We start from the raw sequence: 20,703 nt of genomic DNA on the forward strand, positions 1-20,703 counted from the left end.
CGCGGGCCAGATTAAAAGGTCCGCCGGGCCGTAGTTTGCCCATTGCTGGCCTAGGCAGTCTGTGTCACTCACATGATTGCTGCATGTGAAATTGCATGCAAGTGGCCACGGTTAGCCACTTAGGTCAACAGTCTCCCATTGCTTTTAATGGGGCTGCCTCTTGCAGTAATTGTGGGAACCCCTGCTAGGGTTCTCACGTCTAATTGGAGTGCAAATACATTCACTGACGTGAATGCACCCAAAAAAAAGTTTTGACTTTACATACAGTATATTCACTGTTTTGGTCAATCTGTTTAAAATGAGGAAAGTATAGAAGTATAAATTCCTATAATGATATGTGTGAAAAAATATAACTTTTAGGATCCTAGCTGGGTTGCCTACCTTACAACAGTGAAAAGTGGAAATTAGTGCGCTTTTGCCACCCTGATCCAAGGCGCTGCATTAATTTAACTGACATGCTATGCTACTGCTATGCAGAGCGATACAAAGCAGTGTGCAGGAGCTGACAGGGGAGAGATCTGTGTTGTTTATATACAGGTCTCTCCTCCGTCGGAGATAATTGGCGATCACCCGGTGCTAGCAAGTAATCACTGGCTAGGACCCGGTGACTGACAGCCAAATGGTGGCATGTGTAGGGCGCTGCCTACCTGGAACTGCAAAATCACACATATATATATGTGATTTTGCACACCTGTGCCTCCTTGTAGCAGTATTTCTGCTAAAGGGTGGCATGGAGCTGGTTAATAAAAGCTTATGTGGTTTTTATGACCGACCGTATGAAGCCTTATAATGCTCAGCATACAGTATCTACATTAAAGGAAATCAGAATACATACCCAATTGCTCCAAACTGTCTATCATTTAGATCAGGGGTCTTCAATAACTCTATACAAAGTGCTAGTTTACCGCCCTTCAGACTTTAGGGGGTCCAGATTGTTGCCAGTGGGGGTAGAAAATGTCCTGGATTCAGTAGGAAATAAATTACATAGCACCTTTGGTCAGTGGGGGGAACCATAATAGGAGGAATGGTGCCCCATCATTGGTATCAATAGGAGGAATAGTGCCCCGTCATTGGTAACAATAGGAGGAATAGTGCCCCGTCATTGGTATCAATAAGAGGAATAGTGCTCCATCATTGGTATCAATAGGAAGAATAGTGCTTCATCATTGGTATCAATAGGAGGAATAGTGCTTCATCATTGGTATCAATAGCAGGAATGGTGCCCTATCATTGGTATCAGTGAGAGAATAGTGTCCCATCACTGGTGTTAATGGGAGGAATTGTACCCCATCAGTAACATCAGGGGAAGAAGAATGTCCCATTGTTGGTATTAGTGAGAGGAAAAATGCCCCATCATTGGTTTCAGTTGGATTGTTGGAATAGTGCTTTTTATCAGTGGAAAGAATAGTGCCAGATAAAGATTACCAAATGACCGCATTTGGTTCATGGGCCACAGTTTGGAGACTTCTGATTTAGAGAATGTATTTTCATAATATGTATTGCCAAGGGTAGGTATGGTCCTTTCCTTTTTTTTCTAAAGGTCAGACATATGCAGCTGACAACTTACTGACTGCAGTGACCATCTACTACAACCACGAGAATATATTGTAATTGTACTAGTACTAATACCCATACGGAGTTCCCAGGAAAGTCTTTTCCATTAGGTACATAGGATAACATTTCTGAAAGAATTGCAGTTATGCTAGCCATACTCATCACAATTTGTAATCAGTTTTAACCACTTTTTTCCAGCTTTTTACAAAAAATGATTGAACAGATCAAGGCAACATACCACTATATATAACAAATTAAAGGAACACTTGTTAATCAAAGTAAAGCATCAAGTCAGTTAAACTCTTGGGAAATTGATCTGGTCAGTTAAGTAGCAGAGGGGATTGTTAATCAGTTTCAGCTGCTTTGGTGTTAATGAAATTACCAACAGGTGCACTAGATGGGCAACAATGGGATGACCCCCAAAACAGGAATGGTTTTACAGGTGGAGGCTATTAACATTTTTTCCCTACTCATCTTTTCTGACTGTTTTTCATTAGTTTTGCATTTGGCTAGGGTCAGTGTCACTACTGGTAGCATGAGGCAACACCTGGACCCTACAGAGGTTGCACAGGCAGTCCAACTCCATATGTGCCATTGTCAGAAGGTTTGCTTTCTCAGCACAGTCTCAAGAGCATGGATTAGATTCCAGGAGACAGGTAGTTACTCTAGGAGAGCTGGACAGGGCCGTAGAAGGTCCCTAACCCATGAGCAGGACTGGTATCTGCTCCTTTGTGCAAGGAGGAACAGGATGAGCACTGCCAGAGCCCTACAAAATGACATCCAGCAGGCCACTGGTGTGAATGTCTCTGACCAAACAATCAGAAACAGACTTCATGAGGGTGGTCTGAGGGCCCAAAGTCCTCTAGTGGGCCCTGTGCTCACTGCTCAGCACCATAGAGCTCAATTGGCATTTGCCATTGAACCCCAGAATTGGCAGGTTCACCACTGGCGCCCTGTGCTTTTCAGGGGCTCACCCTGAGCACATGTGACAGATGTGAAAGGGTTTGGACAAACCGAGGAGAATGTTATGCTGCTCGTACCAACGTTCAGCATGACCGTTTTTGTGGTGGGTCAGTGATGGCTTGGAGAGGCATAACCATGGAGGGACGCACACACCTCTACATGCTAGACAATGGCACCCTGATAGCCTTTAGGTATCGTGGTAAAGTCCTTGGACCCATTGTCAGACCCTATACTGGTGCAGTGGATCCTTGGTTCTGCCTGGTGCATGACAATGCCTGGACTTATGTGGCGAGAGTATGCAGGCAGTTCCAGGAGCATGAAGGAATTGATACCATTGAATAGACCCCATGCTCGCCTGACCTGAATCCAATAGAACACCTCTGGGATATCATGTTTCGGTCCATCTGACGATGCCAGGTTGCACCTCAGACTGTCCAGGAGCTCAGTGATGCCTTGGTCCAGATCTGGGAGAAAATACCCCGGACACCATCCATACCATTTTGAGTTGCTGTAATGAAATTTCAGCAAAATGGACTAGCCTGCTGCATCATCTTTTCACTTTGCTTTTCAGGGTGTCTGTGAATTCAGTCCTCTGTAGTTTGATCGTTTTCATTTCCATCAAATGATGGGGCATCCTCACATTCCTAACACATTACCCAGTCCACATCATCAGTATAGATATCCAGCAATATATTTTTCCCCATTGAGATCTGATGTGTTTTCAAAGTGTTCCTTTAATTTTTTTGAGGTGTGTGTGTGTGTGTGTGTGTGTGTGTGTGTGGTGAATATTGTGACAGTGTGGCGATCTGTCACCCAGGATTCTCAACAAGGCAGGTTGAGGGGCTCCAGAGTAAGTGTTTGATATGGAGGAAAGTGGTTTTTCACATTCCTCATTTGTTTGTAAGGTCCATTTTGGGAGCTGGAGCCTGGAGATTTCGAAGCGATTTGGGAGGGATGAAATCTCCAATCCTGGGACCAGGTTTTGGGAATGGCCAGGAGACTGATTGCACAGGTGTGTGCAGGCCTTTTCAGAAAGTCAGGATCAGAGTTCTGGGCTCCACCCCGGCAGTTAGGAGTCAGGAGGGCTCCACCCCGGCAGTTAGGAGTCAGGAGGGCTCCACCCCGGCAGTTAGGAGGGCTCCACTTGGAAGACAGGAGGTCACTGCCTGGAAGTCAGGTGGGCTCCACCTAGGAGAGGTGGAAGCCAAAAGCAACAAGGGGCTGCTAGAGTCTAGCTGTGTGCTAGTGGCCAGCTGTGTGCACGAGCCATAAGTCTTGAAGAAGTCTGCAGGAGACAGACAGGAAGATTGTATATCTGAGAGAGCCAGGAGGCTGAATTTTGTTTGTGGATGATTGATACCCCTGTGTGGGAAACTTCTGTTTTGAACTTGCATTTAAATAAAAGTGGGCAAAAAGGCCCTTAAAGAAAGCGAGTAGCTGTGTGCGTTTAAAAGCTCTACCACGTTGAAGCGAGTTCCCACATATGGTGGAGGATGCAGTGGGCAGAATTGGAGATCCCAGCGATTGAAGTAAGTTCATCAGTTATATGAACTGTGTTTAGTGCAGACTTATGCACCAATATGTGTGTGCAGGTGAGGAGAACCTGCTAAAGAAAAGGACTTTGCCTTAAAAAGACAGTGTTCCATGGTGTTGCTGAACTGTGTAACACACTGCTGTGTGCATGACTGCAAAGATGGGGCGGTCAAAACAGAAAAAGGAGGCAATGTTTGCTGAAATGAGAGAGCCCTGTGGCTAGGGGGTTATATACCGCATGCCCCAGCCAAGCCGGGAAATGTAGATGTGGGTGAGTCTGCTGTGGACTGGTGCAAGCGGCACCTGGCAGCATTGAACCAACCTAAAGAGGAAAGCAAGCCAACCTTCAGTGCAAGGAGAGAGCTTCAGGATGTCCGTACCTGGGAGAGGGGTGTTGTCACCCATGGCAACGCTGCTGCAGTTAAACCAGTAGCTGTTGTGAAAAATGTGAATGTGTCACGGCTTGAGAGTTGGTCCAGCAGAGAGAAGCCTATGCTATGTGCAAGGAGAGGGGCTGACCAAAGGCCAGGACCAAGAGTGAAGGCCCATAGCAACACAGAGGAGGCCAGTCGGGCTGTCTGTGTACAGGGGGCTATGTCATACAAGGATCATGGCAAGTGGTATCAAGAGGAGCCAATACAGCGTTTTGGAAAGAGCCAGCAAAGTTCTGCTTGGAGAGTGCAATCTCCCATGGCGACCGGAGAAAAAGTAGTGCCTGGAAGGAGGAGCTGCATTGGAGATGTGGCTCAGTATCCCAGTAAAGAGAAGTGTAGAAATATACCCTGTGTGGAATGTGGTCAGTGGGGGCATGGGATCTTTTACTGTCCCAGACTCTGGAATACCACTGATACTGGGCAAATGTCTACAACTGCAAGTACGGAGTCTTGTTTTAAAATGTCAGCAACCACCTCTGGCAACAGGGAGGAAGTTCTTGTTGGGCCTGCAGGGGGTGCCAGAGAGTCCATGGAGCCTATGATGGCGTCTGTTACTTCACCTTGGGGCAAGGGAAAAGTTGCCAAGGAAAGTGCAGTTGAGGATGCGTTTATGAGACGACGCACTCAAATGAAGATGGTGACACCTACTACTGTGGTGGGTAAGACTGTGTGTGATAAAACCATGGCTGGGACTGTCATGTTGAGAAGGACTGATTATGAGACTGTCCATTCTGATGTAGGAGTGACCCCAGTTAGTTGGGCCACTGAATGTGCTTTTGAGAGTGACTTTTCCCTGTGCAGTGCCTTTTACAGTGGGGAGGTAGGAATTAAAGTAAAACCTGTGCATGGTTCTCAAAAAGCAAGTGATGTCACTAATGTGTGCCAGTCACAGGTTGGTAGTGGGATAGTACAGCCCACAAGAGCTACAAATGCTGATGATGATGTTGTTGTGAAATGTACTGCTGTTGGGAAAACCCTGAGCTCTTGCAGTGCAAAAGCTGTAATTAAAGATGGGTCATTTCCCATAGCAACTGGTGGTAAGACAGCACAGGTGTCCTTAGACATCTCCAGGGGTCTCCGTGTATTGGAGCCGGAGGTTGCCCGGGACAACTGCAATGTCACTCTGGTGGAGCAGAGTGGAACTGCACCTTGTCATAGGAGTGTGTTGGTGCAGTCTAACAATACTGAAAGTGTTCAGGTGAACAGCGGGTTAATGCAGCCTGGCAAAAATGCAAATATGTGGGTAGTTCAGGAAGCACCACCAGAGCAAAGTGGTGGATGTGAGCTATTGCAACCTGCAGTGGGAAAACAGGTGTTACCCAAGTCTGATGTGATCCAGAGTGATTTGTGCAATGGATCTGCAACTAAGCCCGTCTATTCTTATGTGTCTCCTTGGGCGGATGGATCGGTGCTGAGGAGCACGGGCGAATTGAGCACATATACAATGGATTGGGAAAGTTGGGGTAAAAGGCTAATCTCATTGATGAGGTTTTATGCAAAAAAATAAGGTGGACACTGTTTCTGCTGTGCCAGCAGGAGGATCTATAGAACAGCCTATAGATAAGGGCGTGTATACAGCAGAGACTTTGTCTGTGACCCACAAAAGTGATGTTGGCATGGAGTGTCAAAATGATGTTGTCACTGGGAATGATCAGGGGCAGCTTGTGGATGCTGAGTCTGAGATGTTGAGAGTGAGCCCAGCACATGGCAGCGCTCTGGTGGAGCACCAGGCTGTGCCCATCTCCAGCTTGGAGGATGTCCCTTTAAAAATTTCAACTTCTCAAGTCTCAGCAGGTGAGTCTCTCAGCGTTCCCAGTGCCCTAAATATGGTCAGGAAGGTCTTAGGTTTAGAGTCAAGTGGTTGGGTTGTAACCAAAGTATTAAAGGAGATGCTTGAACTTTGGAATGTACAACCAATGTATATTGAGGTGCCTCCTCCACAGTCAGATGGTCTGGTACTGCGGAGTACCACTAGGTGGAGCACCGAATGGCTGGCTGTACATATCAAACGGGAACAAGAAAGTGGTTTATTTCTGAATTTGTTGATGGTGTTAAAAGTTGTATCAGGGTATGCCGCTGGATTACCTGTAAATGTGATATATGAGAAATGTTTTGGAGAAATGGAAAATGAGTCAAAGGTTTCACCTCCTAACAGCCAGGTGGGAAGCATTTCTGCTGCTATGGTCCAGGATGGTGCTGGTCAGCTGTCAGTGAGGGGCGTGTTTACTGCACCATTGGACAAACCACATGAGATGGAAGGGCCGAGCATGGACCAGAGAACAGCAGAGATCCTGACCAGGGCTCAAACGGATGTGCATCAAGAAATCAGGGTCATTGGGCCAAAAAGAGGTTTATGTAGCAGTTCTGATAAGACACCTGAAATACAGGGAGAAATGGTATGTGAAAACTGGCAAAATAGATCAAAAGAGAGCTCATCTGTACCGGGTTTGGATACAGATCCAAGTGGTGTAGGAAAAGTTAAAATAGTTGGACAGCCGCCTGCAGAGTGCATGACACCAGGTGAAGTGGCATTTTGTGAGGTTCACGTGGGTGATGGCTGCCCTATGGTGTGTGTGTGTGCCCTCTACAGACACTGTCCTAACAAATGCTGGAAAAGATATTGAAAGCTGTAATATTGACTGGAATATAGCCGTTCATGATAAACTGAATGCTGTGGTAATGAGTCATGCAGGTTTGATATTCAAAGGTGCAAGAAATCAGGGGGGTGGTCCTGGTACAAATACAGTAGAAATAGTTCCCCTACAGCCTTGGGACAGTAATACTGAGAGAGGTATTAGGAAACCTTGGAACCTGAAGCAAAGGGGCAGAAAGGTCAATAGGCCAGGGGGACCCTGTTAGGATTTCAAGAAAGACAGTGTTTATGGAAGTGCACCCGGAAAAAGCGTAGGCAAGGTCTGAGTAGAGCCCATAGCAGAGTGACAATGGGGCTTGGGGAGAGACACCAAAGGAGTCATTGGGTAGAGTTCCCCTTTAGGAAAGGTATGGTCAGACCAGATTGGACCCCTGTAAGTGAGAGCTGGCACAGAGGTGCCAGAAGGTATAAGTTGTGTGTTCTGCCCCCTACGGGATCAAAACAAAGGGGGGGGATATGTGACAGTGTGGCGATCTGTCACCCTGGATTCCCAACAAGGCAGGTTGAGGGGCTCCAGAGTAAGTGTTTGATATGGAGGAAAGTGGCTTTTCACATTCCTCCTTTGTTTGTAAGGTCCATTTTGGGAGCTGGAGCCTGGAGATTTTGAACCGATTTGGGAGGGATGAAATCTCCAATCCTGGGACCAGGTTTTGGGAATGGCCAGGAGACTGATTGCACAGGTGTGTGCAGGCCTTTTCAGAAAGTCAGGATCAGAGTTCTGGGCTCCACCCCGGCAGATAGGAGTCAGGAGGGCTCCACTTGGAAGACAGGAGGTCACTGCCTGGAAGTCAGGTGGGCTCCACCTAGGAGAGGTGGAAGCCAAAAGCAACAAGGGGCTGCTAGAGTCTAGCTGTGTGCTAGTGGCCAGCTGTGTGCACGAGCCATAAGTCTTGAAGAAGTCTGCAGGAGACAGACAGGAAGATTGTATATCTGAGAGAGCCAGGAGGCTGAATTTTGTTTGTGGATGATTGATACCCCTGTGTGGGAAACTTCTGTTTTGAACTTGCATTTAAATAAAAGTGGGGAAAAAGGCCCTTAAAGAAAGCGAGTAGCTGTGTGCGTTTAAAAGCTTTACCACGTTGAAGCGAGATCCCACTATATATATATATATATACATATATATATACACACACACGTTTATTTCAATTGCAGGTATGATGGCAGGTGTTCATGGTTCATTTGTTTGTTTTGTTGGTTAAAGTGTTACTAAACCCAGGGACCTGCATTCACTATATCTGTTCTCCCACAGTACACAGAACATGGACATGCAATTGTTTTAGTAAATATAAACTGTTAAATACCAGAGCCCTGGTTAAAGCTTGTAGGAGGAGTTTTCTTTCTGCTCTAGGAGGATGCAGGACCTCTAAGCTCTGTCTGGACAATGCTGATTGGCCCTGTGATGATCACATGCACTCTCACAAGAAAAAACCCTCTCTAGCAATACACACCAAACTGAGCATGTGCAGAGTGTCTCCACAAAATATGCCTTATCAGGAGATGAGGGGGACACTGGAAGAAGGGGAGAATCAGAGAAGACAGGATCAAACAGCCTTTTTATACAATGCAGAGGATTAACCCCTTAAATTCCACAGTGCATATAACAAGTATGCTTTACTTCATATAAAGACCGATATTACTGTTGTGGGTTTAGTAACACTTTAACAGTTGTTAAAATAGGCAATTGGTCAAAAACTTTAGTTTTAACACATTACTCCAAAATATAGTGTAGATAAAATATTTATAAAATGGCATACAAAACACATGACAAAATAACCTGTTTAGGTCATACCTGCGTGAGTTGTCCAAACCCATCAGGCCAAGAATCTTCCTTATACTTGTCGTTAGGATAGGTATCAACTGGACTTCTGTCACCATGGCGGAACAACTAACAAAGAGAAAAAGTAAAAACAAATCAGCACTAAGGTGGACAGACTTTATTTAATTGTCAGGGAATTCAATAAAGCACGTAAGACACTTTTCTGGTACCTGCTGCCCATTCCAGTATAAAGCTAATAGGCTTCTCTTACTGACATAAGGCAACAGGACATTATGTCTGGACTCTCAAACATAATGGGAAAAATTAACGAGTTAAGGCAATTTAGAACATGGAGCAGATGCTGCTCCTAATTAAAAAGGGGTACAAGCACAAAAGGGGAGCATGCAGCTCCAGCCCTCTGTTCTCACAGAATGGAAAGCTGGAGCTGCTGCACTGATCTCTCTCCCCATCCTCGCACCCAGCTCAGCTTAGAACGGAGGGAGGAGAAGGGTGTTAGGGCTGATTCACACAAGCTGCTGCCATGCAGTGTGATCCAGCTGAGCTCAGCACAGCGGTGATGCACTTAGCTCGGCAGAACATCAGTCACGTGGCACCTCTCACCGCACTGCGCTGATAAAAAGTACTGATTGAAGTCCTTTTTATAAGAACATTGTGCCCACAACCACTGCAATGCAGTGGTGTGAACCGGGTACATAGGAGACAAGGCATTTTGCCTTGTCCATGCAGTGGGACTGCTCTGGAATAGAACACTCATGTATGGCTGAAGGAAGACACTCAGAAAAAGGTATGGGAGGCGGTGACAGCCGAGATGGAGCGAATATGGAAAAGTAGGAAATCGTTAGAAACTACTGTTGCTTGTAAGCAAGGAACAAAAGATACAGTGACAAAATGTGAAAAAATTTAGAAAAGTTTGGAAGGAAGAAGCTGGGATGGATATCGCTAGTGCAGAAATGGGTACTATACATATCCAAACCTTGATGGCAGGATTCAGACCTGAAATTACGCTGTTAATAAAACAGCTTATTGCAAACTGGATTGAGATGGACGCAAGTACAGTTGTGACCAAAATTATTCAACCCCCAATGCTGTAAAGGGGTTTAGGGACTATAGTGTACATTTGGAATTGTATTCAGAATCAAATCCTACAAGGACGTTGTAACTACCCAAATGCAACTAAAATGACATCAATTGTTTATGTAATACAGTAGTAAATGGTTCTTATGTGGTTTCTTCATTGCCACAATTATTCAACCCCTTAAAGACTACCACTCTGAAGAACAGAGGTTCATACAGGTGCTTTCCATCAGGTATTGAAAACACCTGTGGATGTCACCGAGCAGCAATCAAGCATAATAAGCACCAATTAGGCAGCTTTAAAATGACTGTGATACTCAGCTCCTTCTAGACATTTACTGGTGTGGTTACAAACATGGTGAAGGCAAGAGAATGGTCCAGGAAGACAAGAGAAGAGGTGATTTCTCTTCACAGGAAGGGCAATGGCTATAAGAAGATTGCAAAGATGTTAAACATACCAAGAGACACCTTAGGAAGCATCATTCGCAAATTCAAGGCAAAGGGCACTGTTGAAACGCTACCTGGTCGTGGCAGAAAGAAGATGCTGACTTCGACTGCTGTGCGCTACCTGAAGCGTAGAGTGGAGAGAAGTCCCCGTGTGACTGCTGAGGAACTGAGAAAAGATTTGTCAGATGTGGGTACAGAAGTTTCAGCCCAGACAATAAGACGCACACTGCGTAATGAAGGCCTCCGTGCCAGAACTCCCAGGCGTACCCCCTTGCTGTCTCCAAAGAATAAGAAGAGTCGACTGCAGTATGCCAAAAGCCATGTGGACAAACCACAAAAGTTGTGGGATAGTGTTCTGTGGACTGATGAAACAAAATTAGAACTGTTTGGGCCCATGGATCAACGCTATGTTTGGAGGAGGAAGAACAAGGCCTATGATGAAAAGAACACCTTGCCTACTGTGAAGCATGGTGGAGGGTCAATCATGCTTTGGGGCTGTTTTGCTTCTGCAGGTACAGGGAAGCTTCAGCGTGTGCAAGGTACCATGAATTCTCTTCAGTACCAGGAGATATTGGATGGAAACGTGATGCAGTCCGTCACACACCTGAGGCTTGGGAGACGTTGGACCTTTCAACAGGACAATGATCCCAAGCATACCTCCAAGTCCACTAGAGCATGGTTGCAGAGGAAAGGCTGGAACATTTTGGAGTGGCCATCGCAGTCACCAGACTTAAATCCGATTGAGAACCTCTGGTGGGACTTAAAGAAAGCAGTTGCAGTGCGCAAGCCTAAGAATGTGACTGAACTGGAGGCCTTTGCCCATGAAGAATGGGCGAAGATACCCGTAGATCGCTGCAAGACACTTGTGTCAAGCTATGCTTCACGTTTAAAAGCTGTTATAACTGTAAAAGGATGCTGTACTAAGTACTAAGATTGAATGTCACTTGGGGGTTGAATAAAACTGATAATGCTGTGAGCACAGAAAAGACATTTGTGGTTATTTCATTATAACTGTTATGTTATATTTGTCTGACCTACAAGTGCCTCTTTAATGTAAATGTAAGCAAGATGACTGAATGATCAAAAGCAATGTCAAACTGGCCAAAACACTCAATTTCAGTGGGGGTTGAATAATTTTGGTCACAACTGTATGTTTGAAAATCAAGTGATGGAGAAAGACGCCTCTGGATGTTCTGAGGTCCCCAAGTCTACCAACAAAGCACATTTTCAGGGGTTACAACATAGTTATAATCCTAGAGAAAGAGGTAGCAATGGAAACAGGGAGAGAAGAGGATATAAAGGTAGAGGAGGTGGAAGACCCAAAGATGACAGATGTTTAGTATGTGGACAGGAAGGTCATTGGAAAAAGGATTGCCCACAATTTAGAGGGAATAAATCCATACCACAGGAGAAAAGGTGCAGAAATCCACCCATCAAGTACCCGATCAGTTGGCAGAACCAAGGTCCACAATAGGGCTGCCCCTAAGGTAAAAGCTCCCTCACATGTCCAGTTGTTTCACATACTCCTCAACGTTTGTAACCCCAGACACTACTAAACAACTCGTTCACTCCCTCATTATCTCATGCCTAAACTACTGCAATTCCCTCCTCACCGGCCTACCTCATCACAGACTATCCCCGATTTCAGTCCATCCTGAACTCAGCGGCTAGACTCATCCACCTTACCAACCGCTCCGCATCTGCCACCCCCCTCTGTCATCCCCTCCATTGGCTCCCGATTACCCAACGCATCAAATTCAAACTACTAACACTGACATACAAAGCCATTCATAACGCTGCCCCAAACTAAATCACCGACCTGATACCCAAATACCACCCTACCTGTAATCTTCGCTCCTCACAAGACCTCCTACTTTCTATCTCCCTGGTCTCCACCTCCCACGCCCGACTGCAGGACTTCTCCAGTACTTCTCCTATCCTCTGGAACTCACTATCCCAATCCATCAGACTGTCACCTACCCTCCTCACCTTTAGGCGCACCCTGAAAACCCATCTCTTCAGGCAAGCCTACCCCACCCTCATCTAACTGCTGATCTCCTCCACTCCTCCTACCACTCCATCCCCCACAGCCACTTCCTCCTGTGCCACTATCCCCTCCCTCCTAGATTGTAAGCTCGAAAGAGCAGGGCCCTCGAACCCCTCGTGTATTGTATTGTTACTGTCTTGTCTCATGTACTGTCCCCCACTATAATGGACAGCACTGAGCAAACCTTTTGGCACTATATAAATACTGTATAATAATAATATTAATAACAGGAACCTTTAATAGTTCTAAGAGTAGCAGGAAAAATATTACTGTTTGTAATTGACACGGGTTCAACTCGTTCAATTATAAAGGAGGAAAATTATGTTGGACCACTCTTTTAACCCCTTCGTGCCGGCGCCTCCCGGCCCTTTAAGGGTTTCAGAAGCCGGGGGCGGGGTTTAAGGTCATGTGACCGCCGTGAAATGCCGTTACGGCGGTCACATGATCGGGAAAGGGCCCGATCGAAAGAGTAGATCGGGACATTTCCGTGAGTACCAGACATATGTGCTGGGAGCGTGCAGGGCACGCGCTCTCAGCACATATGTTCTTTTTTAATAGAATGCAAATGTGCCACCCTACCAGGGGCAGATTGACCATTTGGAAACTCGGGCACTGCCTGAGGGCCCGTGGTCAGTAGGGGGCCCCATGAGATGCCCCTGGTACCTTTTTCATAGGCTTTTTTGAGTTTGGGCAAGGACACAGGGGCCCCATAATCCCCCATTGCCTGGGGGCCCCATGAGTTGTCAGTCTGCCCCTGCACCTTACAGCAACAATTTTTGCAAAACTCACAAAAGTCTATGGCCATTTTGGATCCACCTATGCTACCGGAACATTCTCTTCTCAAGGAGCTGCAAAATACAGAAACTAAAAAGGATGTAGAATACTGGCAACAAAAAGGGTTGACATTAGATGCAAATGGTCAAAGGGAGGTATAATAGGACTCCCACGTCACAGTGCTTCACTTATTATAGCACAGTTCAATGGCATAGGACATCGGGGTTGGCAGGTAGTGAAAGATGAAATAAAGAAAATATTTTGTATCCCAAATCTTACTAAGCAGACGCAAGAACAAATAGGACAGTGTGTTACATGTATTAGAAACAACTCTGGAGGGACAGTACTGCCCCCTCAGTGTAGCAGGGGAAGGGCCTGTACATGGCGCTGTGAGCAGCGTGATGCTCTGGACGCCTACCAGCTATGTGTGCCTGACTGCCTTGTACTCGACTGCCCTGAACTAACCTGAGGGAGGTCTTGGTTGGCGAGGAGTATCCAGCGGTGGCCAGGCGGTCCTGGTGGTGGTTGGTGAGTGCGGGGGACCCTCCTGGTGCTGAGCTCCTGGAGCGGCCAGATGGCTTGTGGTCAGCAAAGGCCGTGAGACGTGCAGAAGTCCTGGGTCCCCGGCGGGCTGGGAGCAGGAGGCGGCGGCTGGGAGTGCCCAGGCATTGGAGAACTGCCCAACCCACAGGGATATCTTAAAGGTCCGGGACAGCAGGGAGGCTCTGTAGATGAAGAGGAAACATGGCTTTGGAGGGATCCCCCCTGTGCTGAGACAATATCCTCAGGAGACCTAGAGACCCCCAAGACCAACACTAATGTTCCCCCACAGGTGTGTTTTCCAATGCGGAGGCCATGATGGGAGCCGAGGAGTGAACAGAGACTGACTGGTCCTGAATGGCCGGTGCGGAGGGTGATAGTGAGTTGGGCAACGGCAGGACATTTAACCGCTTCCCAATTGCCCTATAGCAGAAATACAGCTACAGGGCAGCACAGGTGCGCAAAATCACGTATATATACTCGTGATTTTTAATTTCTGGGTAGGGGACACGCCCAAGCTGCATGTGCGCCCTACCCGCACTGCCATTCGCGGCCGCGGCTGTCAATCATTGGGTCCCGGCCGGTGATCACCCACCGGCACCTGGTTATTACCAAGCATCTCCGACGGGGAGGACTGTTTTGTTTACTAACAGTTCTCCCTGTCAGCTCGGGCACACTGCTCACAGCCATCCAAAGCAGTGTTCTTACAGTGAAGCAAACTGACACGGCCCCTTAGTAAAACACTCCCTGCACACAGTTAACCCTTTGATCACCCCTCATGTTAACCTCTTCATGCCCAGTGCCATTAGTACAGTGTCAGTGCTTTTTTTTAGCACTGATCACTGTATTGGTGTCATTGGGGATGTCAGTGACATCAAATCAGTCCCCCCCCCCCCCCCCCCCCAGTGTAAGAATTCCCGCCGCTGTCCTGCAGTCCCACTATAAGTCATTGATCGCCGCCATTACTAGTAACAAAAAAAAATTCCAGTATCTATGCTGCCAGTTGTAAATGCTATAACTTTCACGTAAACCAATTAATTTACATGTATTGGAATTTTTTTTGCAAATGTATGTAGCAGAATACATTTTGGCCTAAATTTATGCCGAAATTTTTTTACTAGACATGTTTAATAGCAAAAAGTCAAAAATATTGTTTTTTTCTCAAAATTGTAGGTCTTTTTTTTTTATAGCGAAAAAAATAAAAAAACGCACAGGTGATCAAATACTCCCAAAAAAAAGCTCAATTCGTGGGAAAAAAAGGACGTAAATTTCATTTGGGTGCAGCGTTGCATGACCGCAGGAATCATCAGTTACAGTAACGCAGCACTGTAATGCAAAAAATGGCCTGGACAGGAAGGGGGGTAAAACCTCAGGAGGGCAAGTGGTTAAACTTCTGTTGTATCTGATGCATATGTAACAAATCAAAGTCAAACATACAGGAACACTGGGGGAGACAGAGGACTTTACTGCGGGGGGTTCTCTTAGGTTGGTGGAACTGTTGAACCTATTTTGGCCCTAAAGTAATCAACCAAGGTGGCAAAAATCACTAGAAGTAAAAGAAAAAGGGCCTTTTCCTGGGGATGATATTATTAGAGTACTACAGTAAACCCAGTGCGTGGAGGCTCAGGTGATTACCTATGTGACAGTTACTAGAAACCTGAGATAATAGAAATATAACAGGAGAGTTGAATCAGGAATGAAGGGCAAATCAGCCAAAACCCACCCAACTGAGTGCGAAAGCTATAACAATTTAAAAAATGCATGCTCCTCAGGAGATAAGTCCAGAGAATTGAACACAGGAAAAACAAGAAGAAGTTAGAAAATCTGACGGAGATCAATCTAGATTGTCATCTGTTTCCCGGGAATGGAACCACACTATCGAATCGATGAGTTTGGACAGTGTCATGGAACAAAGTTTTTGGCATTTTTACTGCCAAGATGGCGGCGGGAGCAGACATGTGTTAGGAGCTCCTGCGCTCCTAGCCCCAATCCGCTGCCATCTGGCCCGCAGCGGACCCCCTAAGACACTCCCGGCCCAGCCCGACCACCAGGGTAAGCTTCTGGACCTTTTCCCGGAGCTCCGGGAATCGCGGCCTACCCGGCACCTGAAGCCGGGGCCTCAATTTTTGACGCGACCGGACCGCATCGCCGGACATCCGCCCGGACCGTCTCTGCTCTGATCACCGGGTACCACCGACCTGCCTGCCTGCCCAGGGCCCTCCCCATCAGCCCTGGGTCCTCATTGACTACCCTGGACCACCAGGAACAGCAAGCAAGGACCACCAAGCTGACAGCAGCCCAGGACCACCCCAGGATACCTGCACGGCAGCACCACCAGAACGGGTAAGCTGCCACCACCGATCCCCACAGACCTGCCAGCCTTCGCAGGGCCCTCCCCACTAGCCCTGTGTCCATCCCTGACCACCAGGAATCAGCTCAGGCCCACTGATCTCTGCTCCGCTGCCCAACCCATACGTCGGTTCTGGGCCCACCCCTGGTCACCCTGCACCCAGCTACCGGGCACCCAGCTACCGCCCCTGGACACCCACCACCCAGCTACCGGGCACCCAGCTACCACCCAGCTACCGGGCACCCAGCTACCACCCCTGGACACCCAGCACCCAGCTACCGGGCACCCAGCTACCACCCCTGGACACCCAGCACCCAGCTACCGGGCACCCAGCTACCACCTCTGGACACCCAACACCCGGACCACCCAGCGAATCAAGACGTCGCCCTGCGAATCTCCCGGACCACCAAGCGAATCTCCAGCCACCGAGCCGCCAACATCACCAGACGCTGTGCCTACCAACACCCCCAGACATCGCACCCTACGACCCCTCCACTCGCCGATCCACCGGACCCACTGAAGACCCCTCGGACGCCAGCATACTGCACTCACAGATTGCAGCTACAGAAGGACTCTAGTGGACTCCTCCACGGTGATACAGACTCTCCACATCACCTCGCCCTGACCCGTATCCCTTCACCTCCCCCGACCCGAACAGCACTGCACTCACCCCAGCATGCCACCTGCACTTCTCCTCCTCGTCTTCCTCTCCTCCATCCCAAAAATCGCCTCCCTCTACCCGCCCACCCCCCCAAAACAGCTCTACATTGCCCCTTCACTTCTGCCCTCTCCCCACTACGGCACTCACCACCTCCTCCTGGTACTCCACTCCCCGGTCGACCCACGTGCCACCACTACCAGACCCACACGCTCCTACACCTCCCATTCCCATGCCACCCTCCTCACCCTTCTCCTTCTCCTATCCGCTGGGGACATCTCCCCGAACCCTGGCACCTCACCACCTCTCCCCCCCTCCAGGGACCCCCCTGCCCCCGCCAGCCGCCGCAACCCCCTCAACCTCATACCTGTGCACCTCCTCCCCGCATCCATCCCCCCTCTCTCGGTTGCACTTCTGAACGCCCGTTCGGTTTGCAACAAACTAACTGCCATCCATGACCTCTTTATCTCCCGCTCCCTCAACCTCCTAGCCATCACCGAAACCTGGGTACAGGCCACTGACACTACCTCCCCTGCGGCACTCTCCCATGGAGGTCTCATCTGGTCCCATTCACCAAGACTGAGCGGTCACAAAGGTGGTGGTGTCGGCCTGCTCCTATCACCGCTGAGCACCTTCCAGGTCCTCCCTAACCCCCCCTCCCTAACCTTCTCCTCCTTCGAGGCTCACTGCATCCGGCTCTTCTCACCCACCCCCCTAAGGATCGCAGTGATCTACAGGCCCCCCGGATCCATAGCCCGCTTCCTGGATGACTTCGCCGCCTGGCTTCCCTTCTTCCTCTCCTCTGAGCTACCGACCATCATCCTCGGGGACTTCAACATCCCCATCAATGACAACACCCCAGCTACCTCCCAACTCCTCCACCTAACCTCCTCCTTCACACTCACACAATACACTCAATCCTCCACCCACATCAATGGGAACACCCTGGACCTCGTCTTCTCCCACCTCTGTACCCTTAACCACTTCATTAACACCCCCTTCCCTCTCTCCGACCACCACCTCCTCACGTTCTCCACCTCCCCTTCCCCCAACACCCCCCCCCAGTGCGCCAAACCATCACCAGCCGCAACCTCTGTAACCTGCACCCGGCCCCCCTCCACTCGGCTGCCGACCGCTTACACGACAGCATCCTTCCACTATCGTGTCCTGACCTAGCCACCTCCACGTACAATGACTCACTATCAGCTACCCTAGACTCTCTGGCACCCCTAACCACACGCAACATCAAACCCAGACCGCTCCAACCATGGCAGAACGACCACACTAAATGCCTCAAACGTCGCAGTCGTGCGCTGGAGAGACTATGGCGCAAAACCAGGTCCCCTCATGCATTCTCCCTCTACAAATCTGCCTTCCTCACCTACACCTCCTCCCTCCACGCCGCCAAGCAGGCCTACTTTGTTAACCTGATTAACACCCTCTCCACCCGCCCTCGCCGACTCTTCTCCACCTTCAACTCCCTGCTCTCTCCCCCCCCTCCTCCACTCAGTACCTCACTTACCGCCCACGAGATTGCCACTCATCTCCACAACAAGATTGACGCAATCCGCAAGGACATAGTCAACTTGCAATCTACCTCCCCATCTAGCCTCCCCCTTCTATCACCCCCTCATCTCTCCCCTCCTCTGACCTCGCAACGGCACTGCCCCCCACCACACCCAAGGCCCTGCCTACCGTAACCCCCCCATCACTGCACTCCTTCAGCCCTACTACCACTGAGGAAGTCAGCAGAGTCTTCTCAGAAGCCCGCCTCACTACCTGCCCCCTGGACCCTATCCCCTCTCAACTCCTCCGGTCACCCCCCTCTTCCCTCATCCGCTCCCTTACCCACATCTTTAATCTCTCCCTCTCTACTGGCGTCTTCCCCTCCCCCCTAAAACATGCGCACATCACCCCCATACTCAAAAAGCCCTCCCTGGACCCCACTGACCTCAACAACCTCAGACCAATTTCCCTGCTGCCACTCACTTCCAAGCTCCTTGAGCGCTTGGTCTTCGATCGCCTAAGTGCCCACCTGACTGACAGCAACCTCCTTGACCCACTACAGTCCGGCTTCCGTCCCCTACACTCCACCGAAACTGCCCTCCTCAAAATCACCAACGATCTACTAACCGCCAAAGCCAAAGGCGACTACTCTGTCCTCCTCCTCCTAGACCTCTCCGCGGCCTTTGACACAGTCGACCACCCCCTCCTCCTTAATAAACTACTCTCCCTTGGCATCAGAGACACCGCTCTCTCCTGGTTCTCGTCCTATCTATCCCAACGCTCCTTAAGCGTTTCCTACAACGGTGCCACCTCCTCCTCACTCCCCCTCTCTGTTGGGGTCCCCCAGGGCTCTGTCCTTGGACCCCTTCTCTTCTCCATCTACACCTCCTCCCTTGGCAAACTCATACACTCCCACGGCTTCAATTACCACCTCTATGCTGATGATACTCAAATCTACCTATCCACCCCTCACCTCACCCCCACATTCTCCGCCCGCATCACTCACCTCCTAAACGACATCTCTGACTGGATGTCGCTCCATTTCCTCAAACTCAACCTCTCCAAAACCGAGCTTCTCATCTTCCCCCCAGCCCGCGCCCCCCCCCCCCCATCCTTTCCATCACTACCAACAACACCACCATCAATCCCGCCCAGCAAGCCAAGGTCCTTGGCGTCATTCTGGACTCAAACCTTTCCTTTCAACCTCATATCAAATCTCTCACAAACACATGCAGGCTCCACCTCCGGAACATCTCCAAGATACGCTCCTTCCTTAAACTAAACTACTAGTACACTCCCTGATTATCTCACGCCTGGACTACTGCAACTCCCTCCTCACCGGCCTACCCCAGTGCAGGCTCTCCCCGCTTCAGACCATCCTGAACTCAGCGGCCAGACTCATCCACCTCACCAGCCGCTCCACCTCTGCCACATCCCTCTGCCTCTCCCTCCACTGGCTCCCCATTGCCCAACGCATTAAATTCAAATTGCTCACCATGACCTATAAGGCCATTCACAACACTGCCCCTAACTACCTCACCGACCTGATTCCCAGGTACCACCCTACCCGTACCCTTCGCTCTTCACAGGACCTCCTTCTATCTTGCTCCCTGGTCTCCTCCTCCCACGCACGACTGCAAGACTTCTCCAGGTCCTCCCCCATCCTCTGGAACTCACTACCCCAATCCATCAGACTGTCACCTTCCCTCCTCACCTTCAGGCGCTCCCTGAAAACCCACCTCTTCAGGGAAGCCTACCCCACCCTCACCTAACTGCTGCTCTCCTTCATTCCTCCTACCACTCCATCCCCCACAGCCATTTCCTCCTGTGCCTCTACCCCCTCCCTCCTAGATTGTAAGCTCGAAAGAGTAGGGCCCTCTTACCCCTTGTGTACTGTTTGATGTTACTGTTCTGTTTCATGTATTGTCCCCCCTCTATTGTACAGCGCTGAGCAAACCCTTTGGCGCTATATAAACTCGATAAATAAATAAATAAATAAAGTGTCACGGAACAACAAGAAGCCATGTCACAAATACCTACAAAAATGGATATGTGGAAATGTTCGCAAAACTGGAGATGTTCTTGAAAAATTAGATGGGGGTACTACGCAATGGCTTGGGTCGAATTCTAACGCAAGTAGAAGAAGTAGAGGGAAGAATGGAAGCACACGTTCAACCAATCAATAGATTAGAAACGCAGGTGGAGGACATGCGTAGACAGCAGAGAAAGCTTCTATTTAAATTTGAAGACCAGGAGAACCGTTATAGAAGAAAGAACCTAAGGATTTGTGGTCTACCAGAAGAACAGGAAGAGTATCTAAGGGAGAAAATAAAGAGAGTATGTAAACCAATAATTGGAAGACCAGCAACAGAAAATCTGCAAATTGAGGGAGT

General features: G+C 48.9%; 1 protein-coding gene across 1 annotated transcript in view; it reads right to left on the bottom strand.

Moving 5' to 3' along the window:
* Positions 1-20,703, bottom strand: part of LOC149435315 (prostatic acid phosphatase-like) — a 94,008-nt gene that overhangs the window by 54,673 nt on the left and 18,632 nt on the right. Inside the window, exon 2 of the mRNA XM_089662802.1 lies at positions 8,927-9,022. Within this exon, the coding sequence (XP_089518928.1) occupies positions 8,927-9,022 (96 nt within the window). The remainder of the gene's footprint in view (positions 1-8,926; positions 9,023-20,703) is intronic.

This window comes from Staurois parvus, unplaced genomic scaffold (assembly GCF_062004578.1).
Source record: "Staurois parvus isolate SC_StPar_1 unplaced genomic scaffold, SC_StPar_1.0 ptg001545l, whole genome shotgun sequence".
Taxonomy (NCBI): Eukaryota; Metazoa; Chordata; class Amphibia; order Anura; family Ranidae; genus Staurois; species Staurois parvus.